The sequence below is a fragment of the Mytilus edulis genome, chromosome 12 (assembly GCF_963676685.1).
Source record: "Mytilus edulis chromosome 12, xbMytEdul2.2, whole genome shotgun sequence".
Taxonomy (NCBI): Eukaryota; Metazoa; Mollusca; class Bivalvia; order Mytilida; family Mytilidae; genus Mytilus; species Mytilus edulis.
The window spans coordinates 77,658,769-77,676,299 of record NC_092355.1 but is presented as its reverse complement, the minus strand read 5'-3'; the positions used below and the strand labels follow the sequence as shown (position 1 = coordinate 77,676,299).

At 33.3% G+C, this 17,531-nt stretch overlaps 2 protein-coding genes across 2 annotated transcripts in view; one reads left to right on the top strand and one right to left on the bottom strand.

The window, feature by feature from the left end:
- Positions 1–3,651: 3,651 nt before the first annotated feature.
- Positions 3,652–5,846, bottom strand: LOC139498119 (uncharacterized). Its single transcript, XM_071286456.1, has 2 exons — positions 5,398–5,846; positions 3,652–4,692 (listed from the first exon to the last, which is right to left on the bottom strand). Exons 1-2 carry the CDS (start codon positions 5,828–5,830, stop codon positions 4,616–4,618), a joined length of 510 nt encoding a protein of 169 aa, XP_071142557.1. The 5' UTR covers positions 5,831–5,846; the 3' UTR covers positions 3,652–4,615.
- A 3,989-nt stretch (positions 5,847–9,835) lies between these two features.
- The window catches only part of LOC139497855 (uncharacterized), a 74,002-nt gene continuing 66,306 nt past the window's right edge, over positions 9,836–17,531 (top strand). Inside the window, exon 1 of the mRNA XM_071286095.1 lies at positions 9,836–9,901. Coding sequence (XP_071142196.1) covers positions 9,836–9,901 — 66 coding nt within the window. The remainder of the gene's footprint in view (positions 9,902–17,531) is intronic.

The following is a 17,531-nucleotide window of genomic DNA, read 5'->3' as shown; positions in this document are numbered from 1 at the left end:
CAATATAGATTAACCGACCAATCTATCGGTTAGCCGAGTGTCGGCCGTGTCATAGGAGAATCAATTATATATTAAATGACGTCTTTGTATAAATTTTGATATAAATGCAAACTCCCCAATATACACATAATCACAACCGGACATTTTGTCAGTTGTATATAACTATTATATGCATATACAATGTCCCTTGATGTGGTGTAAATTACAAGTGAAAATAGTTTGTGTTTGTTTTACAATGCATGTGAAATTACTTAAAAGTTCTAGTTTATTAAACAAGCCCTCTTTTATCTCGTTTAACTGTTGTTCGGTTACTTTCGCTGATACTTCAACAACCCCACCGAAACCCACAAAGTATAAAAAACTGTAAATGCTGCCGATATAACGCAATGTCAGTAACAATTTAAACAAGGAAAATATCAGGTACATCATTATTTATGTCCAAACATTAACCGAAAAACAATTGTGATAGATAACAACTGAAGAAACACAACACAACCACATCTTATTTTTATACAACATAATCAAAGTTCTTGTGATCACTCTAACGGCATTCATTTTGATGTGGGAACTAAGTGTATTGATCATTGTTACAGTAGTAAATCAATACTATATATGGGTTGGTTCATCTACAATTAAGGACAAAGGAAGATAACTCCATTTTCAAATATTGCAATGACTTTTATTTTAAAACTGATTGCAGATTCCTAAATCATGGCCAATTTATATAATTTTTAAACAGATACGTGCATTACACTTCATTTCGTAACTTGAATATATGACTATATATTATATTGTTAACTTGTGAAATGTACATTGGTAGGATGCATATAGAATGTCGTACTCAAAACACTGATTTGTTTATACTGTCTGGAAAATTGATAAATATCAAGCCATTCACATAATGGTTCTGATTGCACAAAACATATTACCCTGTTAAGTTGGAAACGGCTTGACTCGTCAGGTAAGAAGGAAGCACAGAAACAACTACTGTAAAAACAAACGACTTCTATTCCGATATTTAAGAATACTCGCCACTAGTTAACAGAATTGGTGAGCCTAAGAAAGAATTTACTAAACAACGATTGAAAGATACACATACCGTCAAAAGGTATAAAAAGTACTTCTGCTTTAAAATAAAATTTCAAAAAAACAAAACCCGGAAAATGAACAAAAAGGAAATTGAATATCAACCTTTTGGTTCCAAATTTTTGTTTCAGATTTCAGTGTGAACTTTCAAAATATCCAAATGTCTGTTTTTTAACAGATCTGCGAGATACCTCAATATTCAAGTTTTATGACCCATTTAAGCACCAGTTTGATACAAATGCAGACGTACTGCTAGTTCTCGATTAAAAATCTAATAATAAATCAAAAATGTACAAATCAATGTATAAAGCTAAAAACTGAGAGATATAAATGAACTCAAAAACGCGCGAGACTATATGCTTCGACAGTGTGAGTATCCCTTGTTATGTTTGAATTACTTGAGAATCCAAACATTTTTTAAATTTTAGTTTCTTGTGTACAATTTGGAAATTAGTATGGCGTTCATTATCACTGAACTAGTATATATTTGTTTAGGGGCCAGCTGAAGGACGCCTCCGGGTGCGGGAATTTCTCGCAACATTGAAGACCTGTTGGTGACCTTCTGCTGTTGTTTTTTCTATGGTCGGGTTGTTGTCTCTTTGACACATTCCCCATTTTCATTCTCAATTTTATTATGACAGAATGTCGCGATCTAGAATAAAACACAACTGGTAAATTTTTCAGATGATATTTCTGAAATTCATAGATGTTCTACAGTGCAACAAACCGCTAGTCAGTTAATAGAATAACATAGTTTATCGATTGACAACTGATAATGGTACCTCAATACGAAGACAGTGTCATTTTCAGTCGTTTTCACAAATGTCTGTATTGGCAGTTTTTGTGACACGAATACGTGGAGAATGCATAGTTTCTCATGTATGAGCACAACTTGATATTATGGCCCCGCAACAAAGTTATCGTGGCCATTTTCACCCTAGTCCCTCATTTCGTCATTCCACAGCAAAACGCCTCCAGATATTGGGCCGTTTATCCGACGCAGTCGGTATAGTTTCGGTTTGTGCCCTTTGAACTTAAGGACGCTTAACTATGGCAACAGAATACGCATGCTCGAAAATCCTTTCTGTGATTGGACAAAATGCTGTCATGGTGGGTGATTTGGTTGTGTTTGGAACAACGTCTCGTTAATCATATCGTGATGGAAAGCAAGTGAAAAACTATAAATATTTGAACTAGATCTTACAAAGATTTATATTTTTATTAAAATAATTGTTTCTCCAATAGTTCTTTGCATCCTTGACAGCTGTTTATTCGGAACAATTATATAATTTTCAATGTAAACTTTGTTGTACGAACGTACATGACTTTTAGAACGCACCTACGCATGTGAGATTTCCGCGGGGTTTTGGTTAATGTAAACAGAAAGATAAGAGGACCGAAAATACTGAACACAAATAGAGAAAACGTTATTTAAATGGTAAATCGAAATGATAGTTTTAAACATATACTGAAATTTAAATACGTCGGATATCTTTTTTAAAGATAGTTCTTGTTTTTTTTGTATGTAAGTTAACCATGATGAGTTACAAATCAAGTGAAATTACGTGCTTTGAAATGTGATAAATATTATATACGCGTTCAGATATTGGTCTGCTTTATAGTATGTGAGTTAACCATGAAGCTTACAGATATAGTTCTAAAGTTTCGTTCTGCTCTCCTGCTTTTTAGCGAATGTCGGGCAAAATTTGTTAAGGCATTCAAATGGATAAAACCAGAGGATTCCGAAAATCTGACAAAAATTCCAAAAACATGACAAGCCAGCTTCCGAAAAAAATATGGAAAACTGATAATTTGCCTGAAGTTGCTAAGTCCAAGGATCATAACTCTGCAACATAAATTTTATTAGAACCGAACAAAATTAATCATAACTAAGCATAGTAAAACTATATTCCAACAATATCTGAAATGCGTTTTGACTGTCCCTCTGGTATCTTTCGTCCCTCCTTTTAAAGCATTTACAAAAATGTGCGGAAAACTTGATGTGTGAATTTTTACAAGACTGAGGACCAAACAAAGCTCGAACATAATCTGTAAATTTGTCGTTGTGAGGCTATATACCAAATATAGAAACAATATCTTCCAGCACTTAGAAAAAAAAGTGTCGCAAACTGATTTGTTGGACTGACAGACGGACAGGCAGACGGACAGAGTGCAAACGTAAAATCCCCTTTGACTTAAATAACTGGGAATTAAAAACAAAATGATATCTCCTGATGGATGTTTCAATCTCATTGCACTATATCCATTTATCGTGGGTAAAACCATCATATTTGAAACAACAACATATACATGACACTTTTATTCACATAACAATATTTGCTGAATGAATTCAATTTTAAAAATAGTATAAAATAGAACGTCTCAATACTTGTCCACTATTTCACCATGGCCATGTTATTATATGAGCTGCGTCGGATAGAAATCGACTTTATGCAGGTGCACGTATATATATATATATATATATATATATATATATATATATATATATATATATATATATATATATATATATATATATATATACACGTATAAGCTTAGATTGATTTTTGAACATTCAAATACGAAATAAAAGATGCATGGTGCTCTGTTTTGTATAAAGGTTTTTAAAACAACTCAATTTTCAAATAATTGCAGACTTTCAGTAGAGATTCTTTCAACCTACAATCGGTTAACAGAGCGACGTAATGATAAGATCGATTTCTATATATGAAAACATTAGAGTGTTTTTTTTGCAGCATCACGTAGTGTTTCTGTCACAAATAGAAACTGGGTGTATCTGTGACTGGGAAATGTGTTGGCCTGGAACCACACACACACAATAAACAGTACGACAAGTCTGCACGGACTATAACTCTGGGACTAGCTCTTGTAACAAAAGACGACTCTGGTTATAGCGCGATGTATAATCTAATAAGTTCAGCATGGAATACAATTGTACAGAGTTGGAACTGCTCAGTGTAATACTAAATCCAATCTGCTACATTAAAATAATAACATAGTTTGTATAACAAACCAAAAACTACTTGAATGGACTTGACAAATATTTCTCTAAATGAGTGAGAAAAGTCAATTAAGGGATTACAGAAAAATTAGCACATAGATAATGACTAACAATAGAACATACAGACTTATTTATGGAATTAAAGTCTTGACCTGTCATATACGAATAATAGATCATTTGAAGTAAAATGTCGCTAATTGAAAAACAAATTAAAACATGAAATTCGATTAGCTTAATCTTCTAAACTTGACTTAAATCTTGCACAATAAAAATAACAAAATCCCTTAGTGAAATATTGCAATTATAACAAAACAGTGATTTTACCAAATCTTTTACAAAATGTCCGAAAAGTCTCAAATTAATTTTAGCCCATTTTTCCACTGTGACATTTGTATCAAAACATGCTAACTTTTGTGTTAGGATTGATCATCTGCAAATCTGATTCTATCTCCTGTATTTGATTTACATTCAATTTACGTATGTAATTCACGGTACAACTTAAACAAATTATGAAGATGATGATTTTCTTCTCCTGCGTGGTGGAACGTATGTTGGTTGTTCAATATCAACTTCAAGAGCTATTTCTGAAAACAGAATAAAACATCAGTACACTGAGATATTATATAATGACTTTAAATATCTCATGTATGCATTAATTATTTAGATAATGGATCAAACGGTACTTGAATAATCTGATAGGGGATTTTTTCTTAAGCGCTCAGCACTTAAATACTTGATTAACAAGAGAAAAAAATGATAGTTACATTTAATTTGTAAACCACTTGGCAACCGACAGTAATATTTCCTATTGGAACCGAGATGGGATCCGACGGTCCCGTCTTCTTGTGGACTTGTTTCTTGATAATTGATATGCAAGCAAGACATTTGTTTCTCAAGAATTCTAATTCGTATGGGGTTCGTGTTGTTTATTCTTTAGTTTTCTATGTTGTGTCATGTGTACTATTGTTTTTCTGTTTGTCTTTTTCATTTTTAGCCATGGCGTTGTCAGTTTGTTTTAGATTTATGAGTTTGACTGTCCCTTTGGTATCTTTCGTCCCTCTTTTAACATTATCAGTATTTTAGCTATAGCTGGTTGTTAAATAACAGGGTCATTGACAAAAAATATCCTATGCTGGATTCCTTTTTGACCATTTTTTTTTAATATAACAACATACTGCAATATTTTCGAAAGACAGAATAACGCAACGCATTGCTCAATCTTAAATTCTTGCAATTTGGACAAGAAGCTAAAGCTGCAATAAAAATAATAATAAGTTTGAAGCATTTACCTAATCTTGCATCAGTTTCACTTTCAACTAATTTAACATCCTCCATTGAAACAGTTTTAGCCAAAATGTCATTTAGCTGATCTGTATACAGTCTCGAAGTTTTATTATGTTTATCAAATCTTTTCAAAAGATCAACTATAACATTAATTAACTCATTAAAACGTGTATCAAGGAGATTAACTGTTTTAGAGTGCTGTAGTTCATTTCTCGTAAGTCTAATGCGTTCGATATCATCTCCAATAGATATGTCTGTATTCTGAATATCTTGCCATTCACCACCCCATCTATTACTTGGGATATTTTTATTAAGGGCCCTGATATTACGGTACAAGTACGTTATATTACATTCACTCCTAATAGGCAGGTGTGGTTTATCTGGCCTCAACAGATCATATAAAACACCAGCAAGAATATTCAACACAATCATTCCCATCTTTGTGAATTTTTTCTCTTCTTCAGTCAACTGAAAAAAGACATAAAAATAAAAGTATAACTAGAATATTTCTATTAGCTATCATATGCAATTTGTATTTTATTTTTTGGGGGGATGGTTAAATATTAATCTCATAAAAAAAAAATGATAAAAAAATCAATGTTTTGTTTGAATACACGCAAATGATATTTAAAAAAAAATACTAGTGTCGATGTCAATTGTTTTAACGGCACTGATGAGTCTTATGGTGTGGTTCGTGTTGCTTAGTCTTTAGATTACTATGTTGTGTCTTGCGTACTATCATTTGTCTGTTTGTCTTTTCATTTTTAGCCATGGCTTGTCAGTTTATTCTCAATCTATGAGTTTGATTATCCCTCTGGTATCTTTCGTCCTTCTTTTCTAACAATCTGGCATATTGGAAAAACGGAAGAGGCTGTAATGATACATACCCCTCTCAAACCTTCAGTAATTGAGGACTGAGATACATTTGATAACGATCTTAAATCACTTTTGACACGTAAACGCACCTGCAAAAGGCAAAAAAAAATCTATTATAATGCATGTAAAATAATTTGTCAACGTAAACGAGATTGTTAGTTTAGTTAAAAAAGCTTCAGACATCAGAGATAATTGAATAATACATGTCCAGTCCTATCATTGGCCTTAATAAAATCCCTGCAACAACTTATGAATTTGCAGTCAATTAACATAATAAAAGTATAGGACCTAATATTTTTCAATACCAATTTAACGAAAAAAAAACAATGTTTTTTTAATCAAAACTGCAGTTGTAAGGTAGAATATAATTCTGTGTCAAAGACTTTATTTAGTATCATTTATTATGCTTCAAACTATATACAAGTTTGATTTGGGATACTTTTACAAAATCAATATTTTTTCTAAATGTTAAATCAAAATCAAAATACAGTGATTATACATCTTGTAAAAGAGATTATGCTATTGGTTTTATTACTGGCATGTTTCTTTTTATTCCTAGATAAAGACAACAGTAGTACTCCGCTATTTGAAAGTCGTAAATCGATTGAGAGAAAACAAATCTGGATTACAAACTAAAACCGAAGGAACTACATCAACTATATGAAGAAAACAACGAACCAACAAAACACTGAAGTGAACCAAAAAACAAACAACAATACAACACTCATAGAATCGAACTATTAGGTAACAACTGCCATATACCTGACTTGATACAGGAATTTTAAGAAAACAAAATGGTGGGTTAAATCTGGTATTGTTGCTAACCAAACCTCCGTACTTAATGGATTTATTAGATTATCCTTTTGTGTCTTTTTCCTTTTGAACATGTTGGAAGTTAAACAATTTGTGTGTATTAAAAATAGATATTAGTATATATCCGAGTTATTTCTTGTTATGTAGTTATCATCACTGCAACAAGTGTGTTACGATATTTCTCCACTCGAGATAGTCAAATTTTAATATTAAAGCGCGAGACTTTTTTAAATAATCAATACGCGCGAGTTTTAGTTGTGGAATCTGTTTCTCTAGGGTTTTTTATCCTTCCTTTTTAAAGATTTGTGTTCTTTATATGTGACGTCATCAGACATGGTTGCCTCTTTCAGGATATTACAATGGGAAGAAATCAAGAAAATTTAACGACATCATTTGTTGAGAACAGATATAACACTTGCAATGATAATATTTTTTCACACTGCTCAAGAAATGTGAAAATAACACTTAAAGTAGAGAAACCCATAACACCGGCAATGATTATCATTATCAAAATTTAGAATGAATCTGTTTTATTGTAATTTCCAAGACATTACCCAAGAATCTAAAACAAAACAAACCCAGATTTTTATAAGGGGGGGGGGGGCAAGGGTTTAGCTGTTTTGCTGTTATGGGACATTTTAATTCTTTGTTATCTGTTATTCTGAAAATCTATTTGCTGTTAGCTGTTATTGTCTTATTCTTTGTTAGCTGTTATTGGGCTTTTAGTTTTTTTGTTATCTGTTATTGTGATAATGTATTTGATGTTAACTGTTATTGAAAATTGGAATGTTAGCATTTTTTGACAGCCAAAATTCAGTAGAAATTGAAGATCATTGGACATTGGGGTCTACCACTACTAATATGTTGGTCCTGTATTCAGAGAAGGATTCCATTAACATATACCCATCACAGAAGTGAGGTCCAGGACAATTCCAGTATATCTTATGATTATCCTTTGTAATACATTCCCTTTTTTTGGGAACATTTATTTAGAATTATCTTATTTTTTTGTATGAGGATAATGTTCCTTGTTTCCGTACAAACATATTAAATTATACTATGATAATTCTTAATATGACAAAAAGGAAAACATATGGCCAGGAATATCTGACAAGGATCTCAATTAAGGACTAGGTCCTTACAACCAGTTAACCTTTTATATTGTATGGTACAAAGACTCAGCTCTTTTCAAAGCAGATCCAAATACATTGTACAATGAAAATTCCCACCATGTACTGGGTTCCGAAGCTGCACATAACTCATTACAAACAAAAATTTATTTCGTCTTCAAGCCATTGTTCCCCTACTAAACTATGTATTCTACTTACTAGTAGACTTGATACAATAAAAAAAACCTGATAAAAAATTGTACAAATAAAGCCTTTAAAGAGAGTGGAATAAATTATTTTTGGAGTGTCAAAATTGGTTCGAGGTACTTGATAAATTGCATGCTTATAATTGTTACTTTTGATTTTTATTACCCTATATACAACTTTGTCCCATAGTCTTATTCAGGAAAATTCAAACACCTCATTTAATCGGCATTTAAAAAAGTCAGAATGCGAATTTATATATTCACACTCTTTTAGGTAATTTTTTAGTAGCAACAACCACAAGAACTATGTCAATTTGACCTACTTTGATACCATAACTACCCTTGAATTTTTACTAGATATCATTTTTGTCTCTTTGACATATTTCTCATTTCCATTCTCAATATTATTACACACTATTTAAATTACAAGCATGTGTGAGTTTCTGATTTCACTCCCAGTTTTAGTGGAGTACGTGTTGTTTGTTATTTCTTATTTATTACTGTTGATGTAAATGTCCTTTGGTTTTATGAGCTCATGTCAATAGATATAAACAATTCACAAAAATTCCCTGCAAACTTGTGAAAGGATTTTTGAGATATTATCAGAAAACTGAAATAAAAACATCATTTTTATTGAATAAAACCCCAATTAAAAATTTGTCATATACGAATAAGAGATCATTTGAAGTTAAATGTCTCTAATTGAAAAACAAATTAAAACATAAAATTAGATTAGCTTAACTTGACTTAAATCTTGCACAATAAAAATAACAAAATCCCTTAGTGAAATATTGCAGTTATAACAAAACAGTGATTTTACAAAATCTTTTACAAAATGTCCGAAAAGTCTCAAATCAATTTTTGTCCATTTTTCCACTGTGACAACATGCCTCTTCTCCAACTGAAGCACGACCCCGTGCTTCGAATAGATTTAACGAAAATGTCCAAATTGTGGTAGAAAAGGTCTGGGTTGGTTATGGTACATGTATACGTCCCTTTGGTTTAGCGTGGATCGCAATTGTTCTTTTTCACTTTCGGATTCTTTTAATTTAATATTCAATTCTCCTATTTGTTTGTAATACTCGTCCACTTCGAAATGTAAAATGGATTTTTCATTAAAGAACTGTCTCTTGTCGGTGGATATTTCTTCGTATTTTTGTTGGATGTCGAAAATAAAATCACTTTTTTTTGTAGGTATACTTCCAAATCATTAATGCGTTTTACGTAAATCTGACAATTGTCCTCATTAATGGATTGTCTTTGCTGGTTGTCTCGTAAACTAAGAACATCTGCACGTAACTTTTCATTTTCAACTGAAACACTTTGAAAATGAAGTAGTTAACTGTTCGCGTAACTTCAAAATTTCGGCTGTCTGACTTTCACCCTTTTTCTGTACTGTTGAAAGTTTCTCTTTTACACTTGTTAATTTACGTTTGATAATGCTAGAGGAGTCCAAACAACTTCTGAATGCTGAATCACGAAGATTAGCAAATGGCAAACTACGGGTAAATGATTTTGAATCGAAATATTCCTGTATCCGTCTGGAATCTCTATCCTTTTGTGATTTCGATTTTGTTTTTATCTGCGGCACATCTTTGCACTTTGGAATTTCCTGATGAGGACGGGAGACACACATTCGGGCGTAGTGTCCTACGTGATGACACTTAAAACATTTCTTACTTGCTGCATAACAAAATGTTTGTCTAATATGCTGATTTCCACATCTGGCGCACGCTGGAATCTGACGCATCTGGAAAAACCATGGTCTCCACTGTGGCCTGAAGTTGTATTCCATCACTGCAACTCTACTACATGTATATGTACGTCTCTGGGGGAACTGGTAACTCGCTTGCTGCTTTGAGGTATCAGGAAAGCGTGTTGAGCTGAAAAGTCAACACGACCCGGACCTGGCACCGAATGTCACAAATAGATTCTGGGTGTATCTGTGACTGGGAAATGTGTTGGCCTTGAACCACACACACACAATAAACAGTATTACAAGTTTGCACGGACTCTAACTCTGGGACTAGCTCTTGTAACAAAAGACGACTCTGGTTAGCGCGATGTATAATTCAATAAGTTTAGCATGGAATACAATTGTAGAGTTGTAACTGCTCAGTGTAATACTAAATCCAATCTGCCCCATCAAAATAATAACATAGTTTATATAACAAACCAAAAACTACTTGAATAGACTTGACAAATATTTCTCTAAATGGGTGAGAAAAGTCAATTAAGGGATTACAGAAAAATAAGCACATAGATAATGATTAACAATAGAACATACAGACTTATTTATGGAATTAAAGTCTTAGCCTATCATATACGAATAATAGATCATTTGAAGTAAAATGTCGCTAATTGAAAAACAAATTAAAACATGAAATTAGATTAGCTTAATCTTCTAAACTTGACTTAAATCTTGCACAATAAAAATAACAAAATCCCTTAGTGAAATACTGCAGTTATAACAAAGTGATTTTACAAAATCTTTTACAAAATGTCCGAAAAGTCTCAAATCAATTTTTGTCCATTTTTCCACTGTGACAAGCCGATAAATTGCCAGGAAAAAAACATCAAACGAAAGGATAACAACTGTCATATACCTGACATTTTTTGCATTGTGTATCTTACTGATTGTTCATATGCATTCAACCTCTCGATGTATAAATGTGCATTTCTGTAATAAATAAACATAAGAAATAATGTTTTTTGGACGCGACGCATGTACATGTTTGGCACTGTTTAACATTTACAGTTCGTTAGATTAATGCAAACTTTTTTTTTACAGAAATCAGTCCACAGTCACAATTTGTTGCACGTGAACCAAAGACGATTTAAAACCATATTAGACTAATTAATAAGTTTTAAACGAATAAATATATGCATCTTACAACCAAGTTTCAGAGCCCCCACGTAAGATTCACACCGGTAAAAAATATTTTTGAAAATATGTTAATTATTTCAGTTATGATGTATCAATTAGTTGTTGCTTAACGGCCAGTGACAATTATTTCATACATATTTAGAACGAGAAACCATTCCCAAATAGGGGAAATTTTGGATCATTGCAGTTCTTCCCCCGCGGAATTGCCAATACGTATACATATAGTCACTTTCCCCCATATGATAGCTTTCATTATATTTATATAGTCTGAAAATTAAATCCAACAGAGTTAGAATTAGATTTTCATGCTGACAATTATTTATTTGTCAATTTACATTTAAATTACACAATTCAGGGGCGGATCCAGCCATTCTAAAGGGGGGGGGTGGGTGTTCCCAACCCAGAGTAAAGGGGGGTTTCAACTATATGCTTCCTTTCAAATGCATTGATCGGCCAAAAAAAGGGGGTTCCAACCCCTGGAACCCTCTCCCCCTTGATCCGCCAATGCAATTCTTCGTCAGTCTGTCTATGTGTCCACTAGTCTGTCTTTATTTTCACCAGTCTTTCTAATAGTCCCCTAGTTTGTCTACATTCTCCACAGTCTGGCTACGTGTCCACAAGTATGTCTACATGGTTACCAGTCTGTCAATGTCCACTAGTCCGTATACATCTTCAACGGTCTGTCTATATATATATTAGTCTTTCTTCATGTTTAATAGTCTACTATATATTCTGTTCACATGTCCACCAGTTCTTCTCCGTGTTCAATAGTCTATCTACATGTTTACCAGTCAGTGTACATTTCCAACAGTCTGACAACATATTTCTACCATACTGTGCCTACATGTCCATCAGTCCGTCTAAATTTGTACCCGTCAGTAATTGCTTTTAGTATAATTGATTTAGGGAAAAATTTGGCCTGGTCCTGGTTCCCCACCCCTCAACATGCTGAGGGGGAAAAGTTGGATCAAGCCAATTTTTCCTGGGGAAAAAATTGAATCAATCCAGTCCCCCCCCCCCCGGAAAAATTGGCATAGGGGAAGAATGGCTATAGGACACCGGAACGGGAGAAGTCCAGGTGACCATATTTCCATGCCCCAGTCAATATTGTCAACCTTTGAGATGTTCATAGTTATGACTCAGCATTATTTGCCGAAAATTGTAAGAATGCATGTTTTTCATCGGTTACCGCAGAATCCCCCCCTCTTTTTGAAATTAATAGCTATGGGACTTGCTAGAATCAGAGACATGTCTTTGCTAAAATATATTATATATAATCTCCTTTTCTTTTATGAATGAAATATTGTAATATCATCTGGTGCATGCATGTTTAATAATTTAAAATCACTTAACGGCATTTTTAAGTGGTTTAAATAAATATATATTTGTATATTGTATTGCATTGAATGGTATTGTATCACTATGACATTCTAGATACCCGTATGTAAAAATGACTTTGCGACAGTCGATTATGTCTATGTGTTTACATATGAAACGAAAGTGGAAATTTATTTTAACCAAGTGGACAATCGTTTTTTAAAGGTAATTTTAATTATTTCTGATAATATATGTATTGATTATTTAGACAATAATTTAAGTATCTTGTAATCTATATTTGTGTGTTACATGATTTAATCTTTTTACAAGAATATCATAGGCTCTGATTGTACTGATTAATTAAACTGGGCTTTTTACTGTCGGGTCCCCTGTTTTTTTTTAATGTGCCCCTCTGGCCCCCTCCATTTTTGAAAGTCCTGGATCCGCCACTTGTAAAAAGTATCATATGTTACACATATAGGCCTACCCTTTGGGACCTCATTCGGAAATTATAAAAAAATATTGTATTGGTATATGGCACTTGAAACAAGTTAGCGTACTCTTATGGTCAACTTTCTTTTAGTAATTAAACATTGCTACATGTATCTGGTCGTAAGAGCCATACTTCCTTGCAATGCTCAGCGGATCCAGGGAGAGTTCCGGGGGTTGTAACCCCCTTTTTTGGACGGTCAATGCATTTGAATGGGGACATATAGGTTTGAACCCCTCCCCCCTTTGTCCTGGGTTGGGACCCCCCTTTTAAAATGGCTGGATCCGCCCCTGTATCTGGTCGTGAGGGAGTACTTCCTTGTACTGGCCCCATATCTGTTTCCTTGGTATACAAAAATAAATATGTAATAGTATCAAAGACTATTGCCAAGATTAATTTGCCATTAGGACAACGTTTCAAGTAATTAGTTTATTAACTCAATTCGTAGTAAACCAAATAAAAAGATGGACTTCTTAATACAAACTTTTGGTGTAAGATGCTTCAATCGTCTTTGGTTACCGTCCCGTAAAATGATTTGTAATAGCTTTAAATATTCTTTCAATAGGAAGCTAATAAAGCTATTTAAAGGTCCCTCTAACAAAGAAGTAAACATAACTTCCTTATTTATTGGACACGCACAGGTATCATTGACTATAACATTTAAAACTGATCCAGTCAGGTGAACCAGACACAGATTATTGAATTCTAGTCAAATTGAAACTTAGTACATATGTTCCCTATGGTATAATCTTTCTACTGTTAATGCCAAATTAGATTATTACCCAATTTCACAGTCCATGGAACATGGAAAAGGATAGTACTGCGAGTGGGGCATCCGTGTACTTTGGACACATTCTTGTTATAAAATAAAGAACATTTGTTTTTTTATTGTTTAAAATAAAATAGTGACATTCTAGAAACGTAAACAGGTTTTCTTTTGTGAATTATTTAGACAAAATTAATAATAAATATTGTCATGATGATCAAAAAGTGGCGGATCCAGAAATTTTCATAAAGGGGGGTGCCCACTGACTGACTAAGAGGGGCCCGCTCCAGTCATGCTTCAGTGATTCCCTAAATAATCAACCAAATTTTTCCCACAAAAAGCCCTGAAAAACCCTGTAAATCAGCCTCTGTCAAAAACTAAGTCATTCGTCTATTAGACTTGTTAAAGTAGGGCAGAAGAATCCAAATGGCTATCAAACTCGTCACAAACTGCTATAAATAGTTATCTTTCATTTTATTTATTAAAAGTCTTCATTGTTTTACTTATACCAAGCTAACTACTTGTATTTTACTTTACACCAATCACATAACAATAATACCAAGTTATCTTTGTTAATATCAATTTAAAACAGTATCATAATTAATATATCAGTCAGGGATACTACATGTACTTGTACAAGTTATTCTTATTTACTGGAAGAAGTTAAAAAAATATATACACATTTAAGTTAATTATAATGTTTAAATAATCTCCCCTTAATTTTCAGAAAAATTCACTTGTATAAGAAAATGTTTCTTACAATCCCACAAAAATTCTCAAGTTTTGCGATGTAAAATCATGCCTTTAATGATTTTCCCAGGTTAGCTCATATTTTTCAATGTTTCATATGAGTTCAATGTTTCATCTCATTAATTCAACAAAGAAACTGATTGCCCAAAAATCTTAAGTATTTGCTCAAGGCCTTCAAAAATATCCCCCTGGGGACTTGTAAATGAGCAGTGTTCTAAAGATAACCGACAAATGGGATTTTCATTGTCCATGCAATTACACTTTAATGATAAGTTAAGACATCTGCAAAGGGCAGACAATTTAAAATTCTATTTCATTAACACTATAAACAGAATAGCTTTTGAATTGAATTTAATTGCCTGTTTAATATAAAAAGAAAATTTAGTGCTAGATTTTTAGCTAGTACTTTCTTACAAGAGGAAAAATATAATTGTCTAACTATAAATAATGGAACATTGTAGTGCCACGAGCGATCAAACACTTTCTTTTCAAGTCTCACCGCTTCTTTCATTTTCAATTTCAGTTTTAAAAATAGAAGTCACTTCTCCCTATGATTCTAAAGTAGTATGAGTCCTGCAACTACAAAGTGTGTGGTTTTTCTCCAGATTGATCAACCAATATGGCCTCCTAGTCTAAAATAGAAGTCACTTCTCCCTATGATTCTAAAGTAGTGTGCGCCCTGCAACTGCAAAATTTGTGGTTTTTCTCCAGATTGATCAACCAATATGACCTCCTTGTCTAAAATAGAAGTCACTTCTCCCTATGATTCTAAAGTAGTATGAGTCCTGCAACTACAAAGTGTGTGGTTTTTCTCCAGATTGATCAACCAATATGGCCTCCTAGTCTAAAATAGAAGTCACTTCTCCCTATGATTCTAAAGTAGTATGAGCCCTGCAACTACAAAGTGTGTGGTTTTTCTCCAGATTGATCAACCAATATGGCCTCCTTGTCTAAAATAGAACATAGAGCATGTAAAGGTCAAACTAATATTTCTAAAATGATAACATGCCGCACCGGTAGCAAATGAGGGGGATGCAAAGTTCCCCTTTTGTGGAGACCAAAAATATAATTAAAAGACTTATAAAGGTGAGATTCAGATTTAAAAGGTTGACTATTAACATTATAGTGACACAAAAATAACTCCAATTAGACAGCCTGTCTAATAATAGAGTGATGTGACACAAAAATAACTCTCATTAGACAGCCTGGCTTATAATACAGTGACATGACACACAAATAACTTCCTTTAAAACAGCCTGGCTTATAATACAGTGAACGTGACACAAAAATAATTCCCATTAGACAGTCTGGCTTATAATACAGTGACATGACACAACAATAACTCTCATTTAACAGCCTGGCTTATAATACAGTGACATGACACAAAAATAACTCCCATTAGACAGCCTGGCTAATAATACAGTGACGTAACACAAAAAAAACTCCCATTAGACAGCCTGGCTAATAACACAGTGATGTGACACAAAATACCTCCCATTAGACACCTTGCTAATAATACAGTGACATGACATTAAAATAACTCCCATTAGACAGCCTGTCTAATAATACAGTGACATGACACAAAAATAACTCCCATTAGACAGCCTGGCTAATAATACAGTGACGTGACACAAAAATAACTCCCATTAGACAGCCTGTCTAATAATACAGTGACTTGACACAACAATAACTCCCATTAGACAGCCTGTCGAATAATGCAGTGACGTGACACAAAAATAACTCCCATTAGACAGTCTGGCTAATAATACAATGACGTGACACAAAAACAACTCCCATTAGACAGCCTGGCTAATAATACAGTGACGTGACACAAAAAAAAACTCCCATTAGACAGCCTGTCTAATAATACAGTGACATGACACTCAAAAACTCCCATTAGACAGCCTGTCTAATAAAACAGTGACATGACACTAAAATAGCCCCCAGTAGACAGCCTGTCTAATAATACAGTGACGTGACACAAAAATAACTCCCATTAGACAGCCTGTCTAATAATACAGTGACATGACATAAAAATTACTCCCATTAGACAGCCTGTCTAATAATACAGTGACGTGACACAAAAATAACTCCCATTAGACAGCCTGTCGAATAATACAGTTAGCTCATAATTTTTTTATTAGAGTTCAATATTTCATCTCATTAATTCAACAAAGAAACTGATTGCCCAAAAATCTGAAGTATTTGCTCAAGGCCTTCAAAAATAGCCCCCTGGGGACTTGTAAATGAGCAGTGTTCTAAAGAGAACAGACAAATGGGATTTTTATTGTCCATGCAATTACACTTTAATGATAAGTTAAGAAATCTGCAAAGGGCAGACAATTTGAAATTCTATTTCATTAACACTATAAACAGAATAGTTTTTGAATTGAATTTAATTTCCTGTTTAATATAAAAAGAAAATTTAGTGCTAGATTTTTAGCTAGTACTTTCTTACAAGAGGAAAAATACAATTGTCTAACTATAAATAATGGAACATTGTAGTGCCACGAGCGATCAAACACTTTTTTTTCAAGTCTCACCGCTTCTTTCATTTTCAATTTCAGTTTTAAAAATAGAAGTCACTTCTCCCTATGATTGTAAAGTAGTATGAGCCCTGCAACTACAAAGTGTGTGGTTTTTCTCCAGATTGATCAACCAATATGGCCTCCTAGTCTAAAATAGAAGTCACTTCTCCCTATGATTCTAAAGTAGTGTGCGCCCTGCAACTACAAAATTTGTAGTTTTTCTCCAGATTGATCAACCAATATGGCCTCCTTGTCTAAAATAGAACATAGAGCATGTAAAGGTCAAACTAATATTTCTAAAATGATAACATGCCGCACCGGTAGCAAATGAGGGGGATGCAAAGTTCCCCTTTTGTGGAGATCAAAAATATAAATAAAAGACGTATAAAGGTGAGAT